Consider the following 18,166-nt stretch of genomic DNA (forward strand, 5'->3'; position numbering starts at 1 on the left):
TGAATACCGAATTTATCTGTTAATTTAAAAAGTTTGTTACCAGGTTACCAGATGCTTAATATTATCCAAACTGCTCATTTACAGGAGAACTCTGACAGTATAATATACATATTATTTAAATTTCTTTTCAATGAATTTCTTTATTTATATATTACAACTATCAAATACAACTTACTGGTTAAATAGTTGTGTATTTTGAAAATTAGTCACATATAACAAAATAGATGTAACATATAAACAGGTATGCATATAAAAAAGTAAAAATCTATAGTTCTACTAATATGTACATTTTTTTCCAATAAATTTTTATTACAAATGATCTACCATCACAGTGTTAAAAAATATCTCTAATTGACTCTTGATTATCCACAGATATATTATTCAGTTTATGGATTAACCATATTAAAAGCAGGAAAATCCCAAAAGCTGTTCTTTTATTAAAACAGCTCTCCTATTTTTTATGCCCTGAATGAGTTTAGTAATGTAGCCACAAACTGCTTTTCCAATTGCATCTACATATGTATTCATTTTGTCCTACATAACCTCTTTTGATTTTTATTTTCCCCTACATAACCTCTTTTGATTTTTATTTTCCCTTTCTTCAGCTTTGTTAATTTAATTTGCAGTATTTTTTGTTTGTTTATTGTTATATGTATAATCAAATTAATGTTGACAGTTCAGAATATACTATAAAAAAAAAAAAAAACAAACCAGATTACTGAAAATGTTTATTTAACAAAGTTTGAGGTGTAATCTAGTGCAGTCATATAATATGATACATTACATAGCAATGATATAATCTATTACAGCTACAATCATGGTATAAAAAAAAAAAAACAATGAAACAATAATGGAGTTTGCTTTTTGTTGTTTTTGGCTGATTCAAAAGCTACAGTGCTTACTTGCATCCTCTGCTATTTTTAAAAATAGCAATCAGAAGTGCATGAAGGGCACCATCCTCCACCTCACTTTTGTTTCTTGAACATACTTTAATTCAATAAAATTGGAATTCAAAACCATTTTATTTTCAAGTTATCTTTCACATAAAAAAAGAAATTGAGATGAGTGACCCACCTCTTCTAATTATCTTATCCCTCCAAAACTGGATAGGTAGATGAGCAAACAAGAATTGTGTCCATAGTTAACTTTTCAACTAAGAAAATTAGGATGTTTAGCTTACTGCACTTCATCTGCTTAGAGGACTATGATTACCAATGAGTGGAGTACAATTTCCATTATATATTATAAGCTAACATATTAAAAGGGGGACAGTTCAAAAAAATATGATCATAACTTTTTAATTATTTATTTAGCTTAAAATGCATCCAAATTCTGATGGTCCTCATTCAACGTAATGCATATAACCCAATGTTGTTACCATTATTTGAAAATTTGTAAAAATCTAGTAGTTTACATGTCCTTTAGAAATAGAAATGGCATCCTCCATCCATCCATTGTATTTATTTATTTCGAATGCATTTCTAGTCAGGATCCTTGGATTTGACTTGCTAATAGCACCCGGTCTTGAGACTGACTAACTCAAGATACTGAGGAGGAAATCCATGACTACCAACAGCTGGTCTCAAACCCCGCACACTCCACTCAGTACAGCCTTGCACTCTTGCTAACATGGCTACCAGGGGCCCATTCATTGTATTAAGATAATAAAGCCTCATCCTTTTTGTTTTAGTTTGTGATTTTTTATTTGTTTTTTATTATTTTTTTCCCTTTTTTTCATTAGTGTAGGAAAAAGGAAAGACAGACATTATAGGATTCCAGGTGTTGTTTATGTAACATTAGCATTTGGCATTAGCTTTTTGTTGGTTGGAATTGGGCACAATGACTACTTTGGTCATAGTGCACTATGACCAAAGTAGTCATTGGTCTTGAATGAACATATTATACAATAAACTGTATAGTTTATTGTATAATATGTTCATTCAAGCATGTCTTCACAGATTTATTTGCATGTTGCGAGGAAAAACTTTGTCTCTAATATAATTTTGAAAGGACATTTCCTGGAATGCTTGTAATACGGTTTACATGGGAAACAGGATAAATTTTGCAGGAATCCAGAAACCCAGACAGTTAAATTCAGTGTTGTACTTGCTTGATAGTGAATTGCATCACCTAATTAGTCCTGCAATAAACTAAATTTTCATAGGACTCACATATGGATTTAGCATTTTCCCTCTTTAAACTATTCTGCTCATTCTCCCTGAGGTTAGTTAAATATAGCAATCTCAATGAAGAGACATTTGTTTTGGTCTCTAATAAGATTTGAGCCTAGGTCTCTTAAAATGAGTAATATTAGAGAGTAACTTTTATATGGGATAGCACAATATGCTGGTACAATATTCCAAGTATTGTTAAAAAGTTAAGACTCAAACTTAACCAGTAATTCACAGCACCTTTATTTTCTTTGCATTGTTGAGAAAGTTGGAGATACCCATATGTATGGAGTGCTACTATTTGTCCTCTGAATCATAATGCTAAAATCAAGTCATATCTGCTGTTATAATCTTCATCAAGAAGTCATCACCACTCTCAGCAATTATTTTCATCTCCAAGCAGATCCCAATGTGCACATAATGACTTATGTAAATGGTAATTTGTATCATACAAATACTACCTAAAGATATGTTCATGGCTTATTAAAGCTATACACCAGTCTTCATGTACTATAGTAGCAACAGTATTGATGTTTTGATTGGTTACTGCAGTGGTTTGGATACCCACTGACTCAGGTCTTAATGTAAGACATAATGATGTAAACTAAAGTAACTATAAACATCTCTGAATTGATCATAATTCATGCAAATATGGTACTACACATAAATCAGAAATATTTGGAAGATTTTTTTATTATTATTTATGATCATTCTTTTTTGAACAACAAAAATTCCTTGATAAAAACCAATGGAGGAAATTCCATATTCTATGTGAAACAGCATTAAGATCAGGAGTGGTTGTTTTGGACTGTTTTTCGTGCAATGACCACTTCACATGAGCTTTCTCATTATTACGTCTATACAAGTGTGTTCACATGAAAATCTGTATGTTGTTTGTGACTGAAAAGCACAAAATAGATCATAAGGGAGGACCTATTCTCTCTCTCTCTCTCTCTCTCCTTAAGATTGACTAACTACAGTCTCAATTGAAGGGCCTTGAATAATTCTTCTAGTCTCCAAATGAATATGAATTCAGACTTTCCTAAATCAGTGACAACACCCTGAAAACATGTTAAGAAAGTGCCAATCTAAAAACTTTTTTGGAATAGCCTAACAGTGTTGGGCAAAATTTAGTTAGATGTGGAATTGAGCGAAGCCTATCATGATGAAATAATAACAGACAAAAAGAAAATTATGCCAGGAAATGAGGAAGTTGATTATTTGGATGAAGTGTATCTGAAAAGCTCAATTATACTATTGTTGCACTAGAAGAAAGGCTATGAAAATGTGAATGTTGAGAATGCACAAAACTTTAAAATACTGATGTAAAAGTGGCTTCATTATGAACAGTGATACAACCAAAACACATTCAAAATCATGAATAAAAGAAGCTGCATGCAGTGGAGAAGTGGTGGAGGCTGTTGTTCTGTTTGTGTGTTTAATGATGCTTGTACATATGTAGAAACACACACACTTTTTTTTTTTTTCAAGTGTTTGGAATGATTTTTGTCCCCTTCATTTCCTCTCCTATTTCTTAGATAATTAAGAGTCAGTGAGAATGGAATAATATTTCTCTGTTTTTTATTTGATATTTTCAATATCCATATAAAATATAAAAATAGATACACAAAAAAATTAAAGTGAAAATTCTTTGGAAGACAAACTGATAAAATATTATCCAGCTAAAGCAGGATTTATTTCAGAATAAATATCATAAGAAGACCTGACTATAAACATTTTAAAATTCTTAAGTATGTTCCATGGATAGAAAATTGGTTAACTTTTAATTATTCAAACCATATGTTTCTCCTAATCACAAATGTTTCATTCCACATAAAATGTTTTCAAATTATAATAAAAAACCTCTAGAACAAAACACTAACCTGCAGCAAAACCCTGAGATTATATAACAATTACTATATAAATTACAGTATGTCATGAATTTCTGAAGAATGATTACAGTTGATCTTCTTATGACAAGGCATCTGTAAAAAGTAAATGGACATTTTCAAATTCAATATATACACGAGGGAAATAAAACTGATATATATAATCCCAGGATTTGAGCAAAAGGAAGTCCTGGTTCATCAGTTACCAGTCCCAGAAAGATGGCAACTTCATGTAGCAGAGTAGCGTTGTAATAGAACAGTGTGGCAAGTGTCACAAACCCGAACTGGCTTGGCAGATGATGGCAAAGGCATGGTATTGTCAGAGCAAGCATTGCAGAATATCTCTCCACAGTGACGACAATGATGCTATATTAAATGATTAACATTCAACATATTAAGACTTTAAAATACTTATGTATATTATTTTAGGTTTCAAAATATAAGAGCAATGAAGCTCAATCCTTCCTACTTAAGTACTATTTGTAATTATAAAGATCTACTCATACCTTTTGATAGGAAAATTCTTCAGCCCAATGCTCACAACAAATTGATTCAATTAATACATTATGTGAAAGGACTAAATTTATAACACGATATTAAGCTTTTTAGAATATTGTTAATATATACAGGTTTCTTAAAAACTAATCTTGTATTCAATTTCCATTATCTACTCACTGCCAAAAGGAAGAACAAAGATGTACATCAACCCACCCAAAACTAAACCAACCAGCAATAATAGACTGGAAACTGAAGACAATTGTTAAAATTACTTAAAATATTTTTGACTAAACTTCTTTATAAGGGACTAGGTTATTTTGGTATGATCCGTGCTCACAAGAAGTAAAGTGACACTTAACAATATCCACTCTCTTATGCAATAAAATTAAATTAAAATTAGTGCTCCGTGACGAGATTATTTTTGTTAACCAATGCAAATAGTGCTATTTACACATGCGCATAAAGGTCCACGAGTCTGAATATGAGTCCATGTTCAGACTCATGGACCTTTGCCTCATGGACTCGTGGACCTTTACCTTATGGAACATGGACTCATGTATCACCAACTATCAAGAAACTCGTATATATTAACAATATTTTAAAAAGCATAATATCGTGTTATAAATTTAGTCCTTTCACATAATGTATTAATTGGATCAATTTGTTGTGAGCATCAGGCTGAAGAATTTTCCTATCAAAAGGTATGAGTAGAACTTTATATTTTACAAATTATGTATATTATTTATTTGTATAATTTAATAACAAAAACAAAGAAGTTTAATTATTCAATGCAGTGATCATGTGTGGTATCCATATCTTACCTTTAGTTTGAGTGATAAGAGAAAGGCTGAACAGGAATGAAAAGTGTCTACTTGAGGAATTCTGGCATTAGTATGTTTACAGGTTCCAGACCCCCATTACAGTGTTTCTCTACACAACAATATGAACAGATTTTTTCTCCCTCATTGTCTTGTCCTCTCTGTTCCACAGAGAAAAGTCAAGAAAGGTCAAGTCTCAAGCATGATTTACCTATTCATATAAAATTTCACTCCAATCAGCAATTTTGAGAGAGAGAGATCCTTTTTACCCATTTCCAAACCAAACAAATTTGGCAAATAACCACTTTTTCTAACTTTTTTTTTTTTTTTTTTTAATATTTAGTGTGGAAGTGTTAAAAACATTAAATTTGTTAGCCACCTACCAGCCAAATCTGGACCTTCCAGATTAAATAGGCACATCATGCTGAACATTGTTTTGAAAAACTGCTTAAGCTCAGCTGACGCACAGTTGACTTTATTATAAAGTTAGTATAACTTAAATTTATAACACACAACATGCATACTGTTTGTCACAATATATACACAATGTATATATAATTATGTATAATATAGTTATTTAAACTATAAAATGAAACAATATTTTTTTGCCAACTGGCTAAAAAGAAAAGCAAGCAGCTTGCACCATTCAAGTCAAACAAATTTTGTGTACTCAAATCTGAAATCAAATATAATGAAACTATTCAAAACAAATAAAAAACTTTTTTAATGATCTTCATCTTATCTTATCTTATGTAAATTTATAATGGATAAATTCTGCTAGATATGTCATCCTTAATTTCAAAAACATTTTAAAAATATTAAATTATACACAATTCTTGTGATTTGTTAGCTGAAATTTATAAAAGCAGAAAACAATAAGCCCACTAATTACTAATGTCTTTGTATTTCTGATTAGTTCAAATATCTCAGAAAATACCCACAATACTGCTTTTATTTAACTTTCCATTTACAAGATGGCTATTGTTGTGATATGAAAAATAAAACCAGAGACTGCAGTAGCCTTCCTTGCTGTTTGAATGAAATCTGTACTAAATGTCTGTTCATAGTAGACACGCCGCTGTGGATTTTACAACTGAAATGGACTAACATTTTATAAATATGGATGACAGAATCCCAATCTCTTTTAGAAAAGACTAAAAACATGCTCAAGTTTGCATTGCTATGAGGAAGAATAAGGATGAACAAAAATTTTACATATACTACCATACATCAAAATTCCATCTACTTCACACACATACTGGCTAACCTAGTCAATTTTTCATGAACATTGAGTTCTATTTTGGTAATAGCTGAAACATCATTTAACTAAAGAGTTATGAATTGGTTCTGAATTTAATCCATATCTATATTTCATTTCATTATCCTGCATAAGTACGATGAAGATAAACAATACCACACATCAGCAAATGAAAGAAAAATTCATTTTTCAACAGTGTTTTTCTCTTTAATGGAAACTTATTCACAATGTAGTTAATATGTAATTGCAAGGTAATCCCTAAACTGATACAAAAAAAATAATTTTCTCTTTTTTCTTTAAATGTGTTGATTAAGTTCAGTGTATCATCAACTATCAAATCACTGTTCTCATTTTGGTTATGAATAGAGTGAAAATGAAATTCAAACAACGGAGTGGTTTTAGGCACATTGAATTTTACAAATTTTGGGAAGCATTCGCTAAGTAATTCCATTAAGATATGTTTTTAATTGTGAATTTATGGAGATCCTGTCTAAAAAATTACATTTGCTTTATCAAACATTGATAAGGTAGACTGTCAAAATAACAGCACACCAAATAATGGAACATTTGAGCTAACGGCACACTGAGATCAGATGTTTACATACAGTTCACAATGTCTTGCAATGCCAAAAAAAGAAAATGGCAAGTCACGTGATTACTGTATTTGTTTATGTTCACCATTTTTAAAGTGAATTCTGTACTAATATCATGGATCATGCTGTTGTTTTACATTTATTTTAAATCACAAACCCCTCACTATGGCTCCTAAAGTTAATAAACCTCATACAGAGAAGAAAAGAACAACATTAAAGCTTAGTGACAAACTTGATATAATCCAAACTGTTATATTAGGGTCACCCAGAAAGTTAATTCATATGTATATTGTGCATATACGTATGTATATACCCATGTGTATTGTGTCTATAAACTGCATGTGTTCTCTGGTCAATCTGCCTGTTTTGTGGATGAACAACCCAAGGGGGAAAACCTTGCTATCTATGCCTGAGACCAACTAACTCAGCTGAGAGTGAAAAAAAGTCCATAAAAGTTTCTCGTGTCATCGACGGGATTCGAACTCAGGCCTATTCCACCTGGTGTGGGAAGGATGGTGATGATACCACTGTGCTACCCATGCAGACTAAACTTGATATAATAAAGAAAATAGAACAGGGTGTAAGCAGGAGTGTATTAATAGCAGAATATAACATTGGATTGTCAACATGTTTGTTTTTTATGTGCAGTTAATAAAATTACATTCTTAATCTCTCTATTTCTTATTTAGCCTCATTATTTTTGCATTAAATATATTAAAAATAAAACTTTCTAGATAACGGAAAAATAGAAATAACAGCACCTTGAACCCCGAAAGTGCCATTATTCTGAAAGTCTACTGTATCACACTAAAAAGAAAAGTAAAGAATATCTTGTTAATATTAGAAAAAATATATATAAACAAATATTCTTCACTAGATTGGAATTCTGATTTTTTTTTTTTTAACTGAAGATATATTTCACCCAGGGGCTAACATCTGGTGAGTATGGGCTTGGCACACCCAAGGTCCTGAGCTGGATATCATCATTTTTCTTTTCTTGGTGATTCCCTTCTACTTCTGACTCTTGTTCTCTCTCTCTCTCTCTCTCTCTCTCTCAGGATAACTCAAATTATTTTTTTTCGGCTGGTGCAGCATAAGCCTCAGGCTTCCTTGCCACCATATGGCTAATGCTAATAATAATAATAATATCATGATAATGATGATGATGATATAATAGCAATGTTCTTGTGCTACAATCAAATCCAAAATATGATTTTGTCTTCTTTGCATTTTCCCTATGCCTCTATTCCAGAGTTGAATTCTAATGTATTTTTTTCGTGCTTTGGAATTTAGACACACTGACAAAAATGAAGGGTTTAGAGTGACTACCTGCTCCCTAATGGTTCTCACTGATCTCATCCAATCTTGGAAAATTTTTGCCAAGAAAAGCCATTATTGGACATACACTGAATAGTCACCTTATGAGGGGATATCAAAAAGTTTGTACCCTTACATAGAAATAATAGTCCTAGAAAAGTGAAACTTCACAGGAACTTTAATACTTTTCTATGTACTCTCCATGTATAGTAACACATTTCTCTAGTCTATGGATCGGTTGTTTAATGCCTTGATCATAGAAGTCTGCACTTTTTGCCTGAAACCATGATTCCACTTCCTGAGACATGCTTTGACATGTCTTTAGTCTGGAGATCATACTGGTACACCCAGCATTCATCATTTGTCACCAACCAATCAAAAAAGTTCTCAACATCCACAGTACACAAATCCAACAGTTGGTGAAAACATTGCTTCTGCAAAGGCATCAGCAATCTCGGAACCCATCGTGTGGAAACCTTAGACAAGTGCAGATGGTCATGTAAAATGCTGTGGACAGACCCACAACTAATTCTCACTGTATCTGCGATGAAATGTATTGTCACATGTCTGTCACTCAGTACCAGCTGCTCAACCTTTGCAACCATCTCACTGTCTGTGGTAATGATGACCTTCCTTCTCTTAGCTCATCAAAAACACTTGTATGACCACACTGGAACTCCCGTTTTCACTTTTTTACAGTGTCATAGGATGGACAATTCTGCCCATACACAGCTTTCATTTCTTTGTCAATTTCCTGAGCTTTCTTGCCTTGCAAATGCAGGAACTTGATCACTGCTCGATACTCCACTTTGTCAACCATAGCGTCCTTCCTCAGATTACGGGCTCCACCTCTAGTGTACAATCACCTATGGGAATGAAATTTCACATGTTAGTTATTGAATATGTAGCAACTTATATTAAAAATGGCATCTTCTTACTGAGGTTTTTATCTAGGTCAGGGTACGAATTTCCTGATACCACTCATATTAGCTAAACCTACCTTTTCGTGAAATGGAGTGCTCCTTCAATAATAGCATCATGTGTTCATATCATGTGATATAAAGCAGATTGATGTTGTATGTGTACAATTTACACATACAACATCCATGAGATGGACAAGATGAAAGATTTAAGTAACTCTGATCATAGTTTTTAATGGACTGGGGCACACAGTGGCAATTGGCACCAGTCATGCTGATATCACTATCTCAGAAACTACAACCCTGCTGGGGTTTACATGTATGACCGTGTCTCAGATGTATCAAGAGTGGTCCAATAACCAATTACCATTCAGCCAGTGGTGATCTTGTGGTCAGAAACAGCTCATTGAAAAAAGTGGCCAATAAAAGCTGTCGAGACTTGTTTAGAGTAACAGAAAGGTTGTAGTCAGTCATTTAATAATTCAGTACAACAGAGGTAACCAAAGAGATATTTCAGAATGCACAACTTATAATATCTTGCCATGCATCAGGTATCACAGCAGAAGACCGAAGCAAGTTCCACTCCTGTCAAAAAAAAACAAGAAGATACAGTGGTCTCAGAAACACAAACACTGGAGGATTGGAATAACACTGTCTGGTCTGGAAAAAAAATCCTGGTTCTGCTGTCACTGATGGAAAAGCCAGAATATGGTGAAATCAGCACAAGCCTATAGATCCATCCTGATGGGTGATAAAAATGCAGGCTGGTGGTGGCAATGGAATAGGGACTGTTTTTATGGTCCCTACTGATCCCCTTGACAACAGTGGAGAACATTTGGATGCCACAGGTTACCTGGAAATTGTTTCTGACCAGATGCATCTCTTCATGGCTGTAAGTGGGTTCTTCCAACAGGATAATGTGCCATGTCATAAAGCCAGAATTGTACAGAACTGATTCCAGGAACATAAGGAAAAATCAGCCTACTGCAGTAGCCACCAGTCACTAGATCTCAATCCAGTTGAGCACTTGTAGGATGAATGGAAATGAGCTGTTTGGAATAAAAATCCACAATCATCCAATTTGCAACAACTGTGGGAAGCAGTTGAATCAATGTGAACCAGCATCCATCTATCAGAAATGGGATATATCACCAAGGGGGAGTCTTTTCTTGTGCTCGATGTAAGGAGTTTGAGGATATTAGGCATCGACTCAGTGTTGTTATGGCCCTTTATGAGAACTCAACAAGCTCTCAGTGACCCACATCATTGCTAGAGCTTGCCCTTGATCATCATGCAAGACAGTGGCAACCGACCAGACAGAATGCATTGGGTAACACAGAAACTAATTGTTGTCAGTGACTCCACTGACAGAGAAATTGGAAATATATTGTGCAAAAAGAAATAGTGGAATAGGATCAGAGTATGTCTGCCAGGGGGAAAAGTTGATGACGTTGTAGAGCAGATATCTTTTAAGGGCAAAAAAGTTGATACTGCCTATGTTGGCACTAGTGACATTAAGAGTAAGAGATCTGCAGACTTACTTAGCAAGTACAGAGCAATGTTTAAAAAAAAAAAGTCGAGTTAGGGTAAAATTTTAGTGTCTGCAATTCTGCCCAGACATGATAGGAGGAAGTATATGATGAGAGCCTTGTTCAGCCTGGAGAGAGTGTGCAAGGCTCATGGGGTAGAATTTTATATTTCTCAGCATGGTCTGTGCTTGTTAACAGGAACTGTTAACAAGCACAACTTCCACTACAACTGCTTCTACATGGATAAGATACACTTAAATAGAAAGGGTGCAAGAATATTTGCTGATGTTATCGAGGAAGTGTTAAGTGGGTCAAAAAATTGATAGCTTGAGGGGATACACAGACTAATTGATTAACAATAGCTGCATGCAGAGGTGAAAATGATTCTTGCACTGCTTCAATTGGAACGAGCAGAAGCCTGGAAAGCAAAGTGCTAGGGATTTCAAGGACTGCTGGAAGTTATTATGAAACAAGTAAATATATGGGCTGTGTTAGGGTAACTAAGAGGTGCATGCATACTTGCATGTACACCAATGTTAGGAGCATAATAAATAAGTTTGATGAATTTGAAATGCTGGTCAAGACATCATGTGCAGGTGTTGTTGCAATATCAGAGACGTGTTGTCACGCAGATATAAGCAGTTGTTGTTGTTGTTATTTGGTTTTTAGGAGCATTAGCAACTAAGGCCATATTGCTCCGGGATATGCGGTGGTCATTCCCTGACCTTTCCGCGTCCTTCGTATTTGGTGGTGACGGGCTCGAACCCCGGTCTAATCAAGAAGCGTGTGCTACGCACTGCTGCTCCTTCCCACCTGGCTACGGAGGCGCCCATATATAAGCAGTGCTGTAGTCGTAAAATTATCAGAAGGTATACTCTATGAATGTTACAAAAAGCAGAGTATACTGTGCATATCAGGCTAATCGAATTCGCTTCGGTTGCATAGAATAAAACGAGATTTTTCAGCATAATATTCTGTATTTTGGTAATCAGCATGTGAAAAACTTCAGATGGTCATTGAAATTAAATTTTAATAATATTTTTTCTTCAAATCTTTCAAAAACCAGACGATATACACTATTCACCTACCAAAAATCCATGGTGTATACCCGCATATACCCTCCACTACAACCCTGGATATAAGGGATGAAGAATTTGAATATGAGAAGTACAAGTATACAGAAAGGACAGGCAGAATAAGAGAAGGGAGGGGTATGCTATTATTTAAGAAGCACATAAAATCTACAGCAGTGCATCTAGTTGACATGGGTGGCCAGTGAAATGTTAAGTCAGTTTGGTGTGACATAACCACCAGGAAAGCAAAAATGAGAGTAGAAAGGTGTTGTAGGTCTAATGATTCTGATGAGTACAATGGATAACTGTGCAGAGGAACTGACTGGACCAGTAATTCATAATGTCTTATAATGGGGGATATTAACTTTCCAGACAGGATAGGAGGGTAAATGAAAGAGTTTTAGCTTTCATAAAGGCAACTACAGTGGTCTCAGACAGGGGACCAACTGATGATGTTACCATCAGCAAATTCTAAATGGGAAGCATTCAAGGAATTAATCATAGAAACTAGTAGGCTTTTCACTCCAAAATGCATGGGATGTACATAAATTATCAGGTGGCTCAGAAGCATACAGTAGGCATAAACTAGTCTGTTTTCAAGTCAGCAAGTGAAGGCAGATTATAAGAAATCTTTGGCAAAGGATGCAAAGACTTCTTTCTTATGTAAACTAAAAGAAAGGGGATGATGAATCAAATTGGTCCACTTGATATCGATGGTTTGACTGTTGATGATCCTGCTCAGGTTGCTGACAAACTGAATGAATATTTTGAATCTACATTGAGACATGAGGAATTCTTAAGGGAAGGGGATGCCAGAAGTTTATCAAACTCTAACAGGGAGCTAAATGATTTTGTAATAACTGAGAGGAAAGTGGAAAAGATATTGTTGAAGTTAAACATAAGAAAGGCACCTGGGGTTAATGGTATCTATTCCAATTACATTAATAGAGGCAGCGAAAGAAGTAAGCATATCCTTAGCATAATTATGAGAGCATCCTTGGATTCAGGATAGGTCCCTATGGAGTGGAGATGTGCAAATGTATCACCAATTCCCAAAGTGGGGGGGGTGACAAGTAATTAAAGTCCTGTTAGTTTAACTTCTGTTCCGGAGAAAATAATGGCATCACTGGTAAAAGAAGTAATGCACGATCAACTAGAAAATGTGGTAATTATACTTCAGACACAGAATGGGTTTAAGGAGAAATATTATTTGACCAATTTGAGTGGATACTATGATGTGGTCACAAAGGAACTAGATGCAAAAAATAATTTTGATATCATATACTTGGATATCAGGAAAGCATTTAATACTATTGCACATAAAGACTTCTGTAAAAATTGGAGCAGTGTGGCATTAATGGTAAGATGTTGCTATGGATAAAGGGATGGTTGAATGGGAGAAGACAGAGTGGTAAACAATGGGCACTGCTCTTCATGGAATAATGTTGTTAGTGGAGTCCCTCAGGGTTCGGTGTATGGCCTATTGTTGTTTTCTATATTTATCAATGATATTCATGAAGGCATATCAGGCTTGATGTCCCAATCTGCAGACAATGCAAAGGTGTACAGGGTGGTTAATTACAGGAATGACGGTATGCTACTGCAACAGTATCTAGAAAAGTTAGGCAAAGGAGTTGAAAAATGGCAATTGAAGTTTAATATTGACAAATGCAAATATTGCACATGGATAACAGTAATTCCAGATTAGTATACCAACTATCTATTACTATGCTCAGGGTACTGGAAAATGAAAGAGATCTGGGGTAATTGTGCAGTCATATATGAAATACTCTGGGCAATGCAGACAGGTTGCCAGGACACCTCATGTGATTTTGTCAATAATGTACAGGAATTTTACTAGCAGAGATAAGGAAGTGATTATCCCATTGTATAAGGCAATGGTCAGGCCACATCTTGAGTACTGCATACAGGTCTGAAGGCCTCATTTTAGGAAGGATGTATAGCTGCTGGAAAGAGTGCAGAGAAGGGCAACTAGATTGGCAATAGGAAAAAAGGGGTGCTTTTACCAAGAAAGGCTTCAGTTTTACAAACTGCATTTGGAGACTAGGCACCTGCAAGGTGAACTGACTATGGTGTTTAAGGCTATGAATGGATTGATCAAGCTCAATGCTGATGAGATTCTTCCTCTTGCTCAGACTGCACAATGAGGGAGCAAAAATTCAAAATGAAGCAGGATTGGTTTAGAACAGATGTGTGTAGAAGTTTTTGCCTTTAGCCATAAAAATCTAGCATTGCTGGATCAAACTTTCATCTGTTGTGGAAGTTGATAGCTTAAATAAATTCAAGGAAGAACTAGACAAACTATTAGAAAGAATGAATTGATGAAATGGGAGATGTGTTTTTTTATTGGCTGATGATGTATAAGCTTGCTTTCTTGCATCATTTTCCACTGCTAATGCTAATTAGTGAGTCCATTCTGATCCAAACGGAGGAAAGTATTTTAAGTATAAAAACCATATTCCACATCAAGACATTTGTGAACAAATGTCTGAAGAGGACTTTTAGGTTACATGATGGGATTCATTTGGGAATGCATGTGCTAATGCAAGAAAATTCATTTTTCATAATTTTTAAATTATGTATTTTCAGTTATAAGAAAATGTGAGCACAAAAAATTTTTTTTGTAGTTTACCTGCCAAATGGCCAAAAAAACATGAGTCCGCACTTTCTTAAATAAACTATGCTATGTTGTTGGCTCTTGGGGATGAACACAAATCTTGATGTGGGCCCCATTTTCCAAGGCTGTTGTCCACCAGCTAATGTAAAATCCCTTGCATTGCTGCTGTGAAGGGTATTCATTTTTTTTTTTAATTGAGTAAAGCGGCCCCTAGCCATAAAAATCTAGCAAATCCACTATACATATGGAAACAGTATACAATTATTAACAATACAAATCTCACATTCACATTACAAATCAACTATACTGTGCAATGATCCCCTCAGCTACAGCACAAAAACCTGGACAAGTAGACTACAACAGAAACCGATAAAGAGACACTGTACACAGATGAGCACAAGCATCACATCCTAGAGACTGATCATCACAACGAGCTGGACAAGTAGGCAACAACAGAAACCGATGAAGAGACTGTCCACAGATGAGCATAAGCATCACATCCTAGAGACTGGTCATCGCCAATAATATCCAAAAGATAAACAGTCCAACGAACAGCCATCTACCAGCAGTCAGAGAGCTCAACAGAAGTTACTCATATTAACCAGCAAAACCAAGCTGGAAGGTGTTACTGCAGGATCAAATTCAAGAAAAACAACAACTAAGGCTTCTTGCCAACTGTGTTGGAAGGAGCAGCAGTGAAGCATACATTGCATATATCACTTTTATATACAATAAAGATTATATATATACAGAAAGCACCAGTTATTAGAATCAGCCGCTTTACAGAATCAAATTTCAAAGAACCAATTCAAATCAATAAAATGCACTACACTTTCATTGTTTACTAGAGTCACATTTTCAGTTATAAGAATCAATTTTGAAAGCCTCTGTAATATTTTTCTAAAACACATTTCTGGAGGTCACACCCATAAAACAATAAAAACAATTTGCAGTTTCAGGTTTATTGGGCTTTTCTGTTAATGCAATTCTGTTAGTACAATAAATGGGTAGTAAACTCGATCTTATTGCATTCGGGATAATACTGATAGCTGAAATTCATGTGTTTTCACGTTATTTTGGTGAAATGTGTATCTCCTTCACTAAAATCTGTTCTTAATTTTTTTATCTCAACTTCGTCTCACTTGCGTGGGTCTTGTTAGTTCCAATTTGTGTGTGCCGAGTGCTTTGTTATCGATTGATGCTTATCTTTTTTACTGTTTTAAATTTTACTACCCAAAAAAAAAGTCAGCAACAGAGAGAGAGAGAGAATTTGAGTGTAAAAGATGTTTCAAATTATAGAAACGTACGATAAATTAAACTTACACAATACGTCTCAAAGGGAAGTGGCAGTAAAATTAGTAGTGCCTCAGTCATCTTTATCAAAATTATTAAAATCACATCACACAATAAACACTATTGTGATTAATGAAACCAGAAAAAGGAAGCATGAAGAAAAACGCCAAACAGTAGATGAAGTTCTATTAAGGTAAGAAAAATGCCAAACAGTAGATGAAGCTCTGTTCAAGTAAGAAAAATATCAAACAGTAGATGAAGAAAAATGCCAAACAGTAGATGAAGCTCTGCTTTGGTTCAAGCAGGCCAGCTCATTTAATGCATTAACATTAGTAAAGGCACATGATGAAAGAAAGCAAGCTTATATAACATCAGCCAAAAAAAAAAAAAAAAAACCCCTTCTCATTTCACCCATCCACTCACTCCAAATGTTTGTCTGGTTCTGCCTTGAATCTATATAAGCTATCAACTTCTACAATGACAGATGGACGTTTGTTCCAACAATCAACCACCCGCTGTCTAAAGGCAAACTTCCACACATCTATCTTACAAATGTCTTTCCTCAATTAGAATTTATGCTCTCTTAGGTGATTATTCTGAGCAAGAGGAAAAATCCCGTCAGTATTGAGCATGCTCAAACCATTCAAGGGTTTATACACCTCAATCAGATCAACTCATAGGTGCCTAGTCTCCAGACACTGTAATTTGCAAAACTTAAGCCTTTCTTCATAAGAGTAACCCTTTGTTCCATTCACCAATCGTGTTGCTCTTCTCTATACTCGTTCCAGCAGCTCTACATCCTTCTTAAAATGAGGCCTCCAGACCTGTGTACAGTACTCAAGGTGTGGCCTGACCATTGCCTTATAAAAGGGGATAATCACCTCCTTATCCCTGCTAGAAAAATTCCTGTATATCATTGACAAGACACCATGAGCTACTCTTGCAGACCATCTGCACTGCTCAGAAAACTTCATATCTGCCTGTACAATTACCCCCAGGTCCTTTTCATTCTCTACCACTGTCAGTGTAGTACCACACAGTTGATATGTTACTCTGGGGTTACTGCTTCTCATATGCAGTACTTTACATTTGTCAATGTTAAACTTCAGTTGCCACCTCTCAGCCCATCTTCTCAAACTTTTCTAGATTCTGTTGCAGCAGCATACTGTCATTAACAACCCTGCCGACCTTCGTATCATCTGAAAACTTGGACATTAAGTCTGATATAACATCATCAATATCATTAATAAATACAGAAAACAACAATGGTCCCCGATACTGAACCCTGGGGGACTCCCCAGGGTTCAGTATTGGGGCCAACTAATGTTCACTAATAACATTAGTCCACGAAGAGCAATGTCCATTGATTAGCACTCTCTGTCTTCTCCCACTCAACCATCCAATTTATCCATAGCAGCAATTGTATTCCAATGCCACACTGCTCCAATTTGTGCGGCAGTCTTCCATATGCAACAGTATCAAAAGCCTTGCTAAGATCCAAATATATGATATTAAAATTATTCTTTGCATCCAGTTTCTTTGTGACCACATCATAGTATCCAATCAAATTGGTCAGACAAGACGTCCCCTTAACAAAACCATGCTGTGTCCGAGCTATAACTGAAGTCTTGTCTAGATGATCCTGCAATGCTTTTTTAACCAGTGCCTCCATTAACTTCCCTGGAACAGAAGTTAAATCGTATTCTTGATCTCCTTTCCTGCAGATCCAGAGGAATTTTTAAAAATTGTGCAATAGTCGGGTTAGCCCTGTAGTACGACCCTGAAAAATGTCTTCAGATTATAAGTGCTTAACATGTTATGCACCAATCAATCGCAGCATTCTTCTTTAAAAAGCTAATGATTTTGCTGAAAAACTACACGAAGAGTTTAAGGCAATGTACGGATGGCTGACAAGATGGAAGGAGAGATATGATATTGTTTACAAAAAAACTTCATGTAGAAAAAGAGGATTCCAATAGTACTGCAGCTGAAATCTGGTTGAAAAACTCTTGGCAAACTGTGTTAAGCACTTATAATCTGAAGATATTTTAATAAAGATGATACAGGGTTGTACTACAAGGCTACCCCAAGACCATTCCATGATTTTTAAAAATTCCTCTGGGTCTTCAGGAAAGAAGATCAAGAATATGATTGCAGTTCTTTTAGCAA

At 35.1% G+C, this 18,166-nt stretch overlaps 1 protein-coding gene across 1 annotated transcript in view; it reads right to left on the reverse strand.

Moving 5' to 3' along the window:
• Positions 1 to 4,206: 4,206 nt before the first annotated feature.
• Positions 4,207 to 18,166, reverse strand: part of LOC150089737 (RUN and FYVE domain-containing protein 2-like) — a 399,341-nt gene continuing 385,381 nt past the window's right edge. Inside the window, exon 16 of the mRNA XM_090389637.1 lies at positions 4,207 to 4,426. Within this exon, the coding sequence (XP_090245763.1) occupies positions 4,289 to 4,426 (138 nt within the window). The 3' untranslated portion in view covers positions 4,207 to 4,288. The remainder of the gene's footprint in view (positions 4,427 to 18,166) is intronic.

Source organism: Mastigoproctus giganteus, chromosome 2, assembly GCF_048544385.1.
Source record: "Mastigoproctus giganteus isolate SK-2022 chromosome 2, ASM4854438v1, whole genome shotgun sequence".
NCBI classification, from domain to species: domain Eukaryota; kingdom Metazoa; phylum Arthropoda; class Arachnida; order Uropygi; family Thelyphonidae; genus Mastigoproctus; species Mastigoproctus giganteus.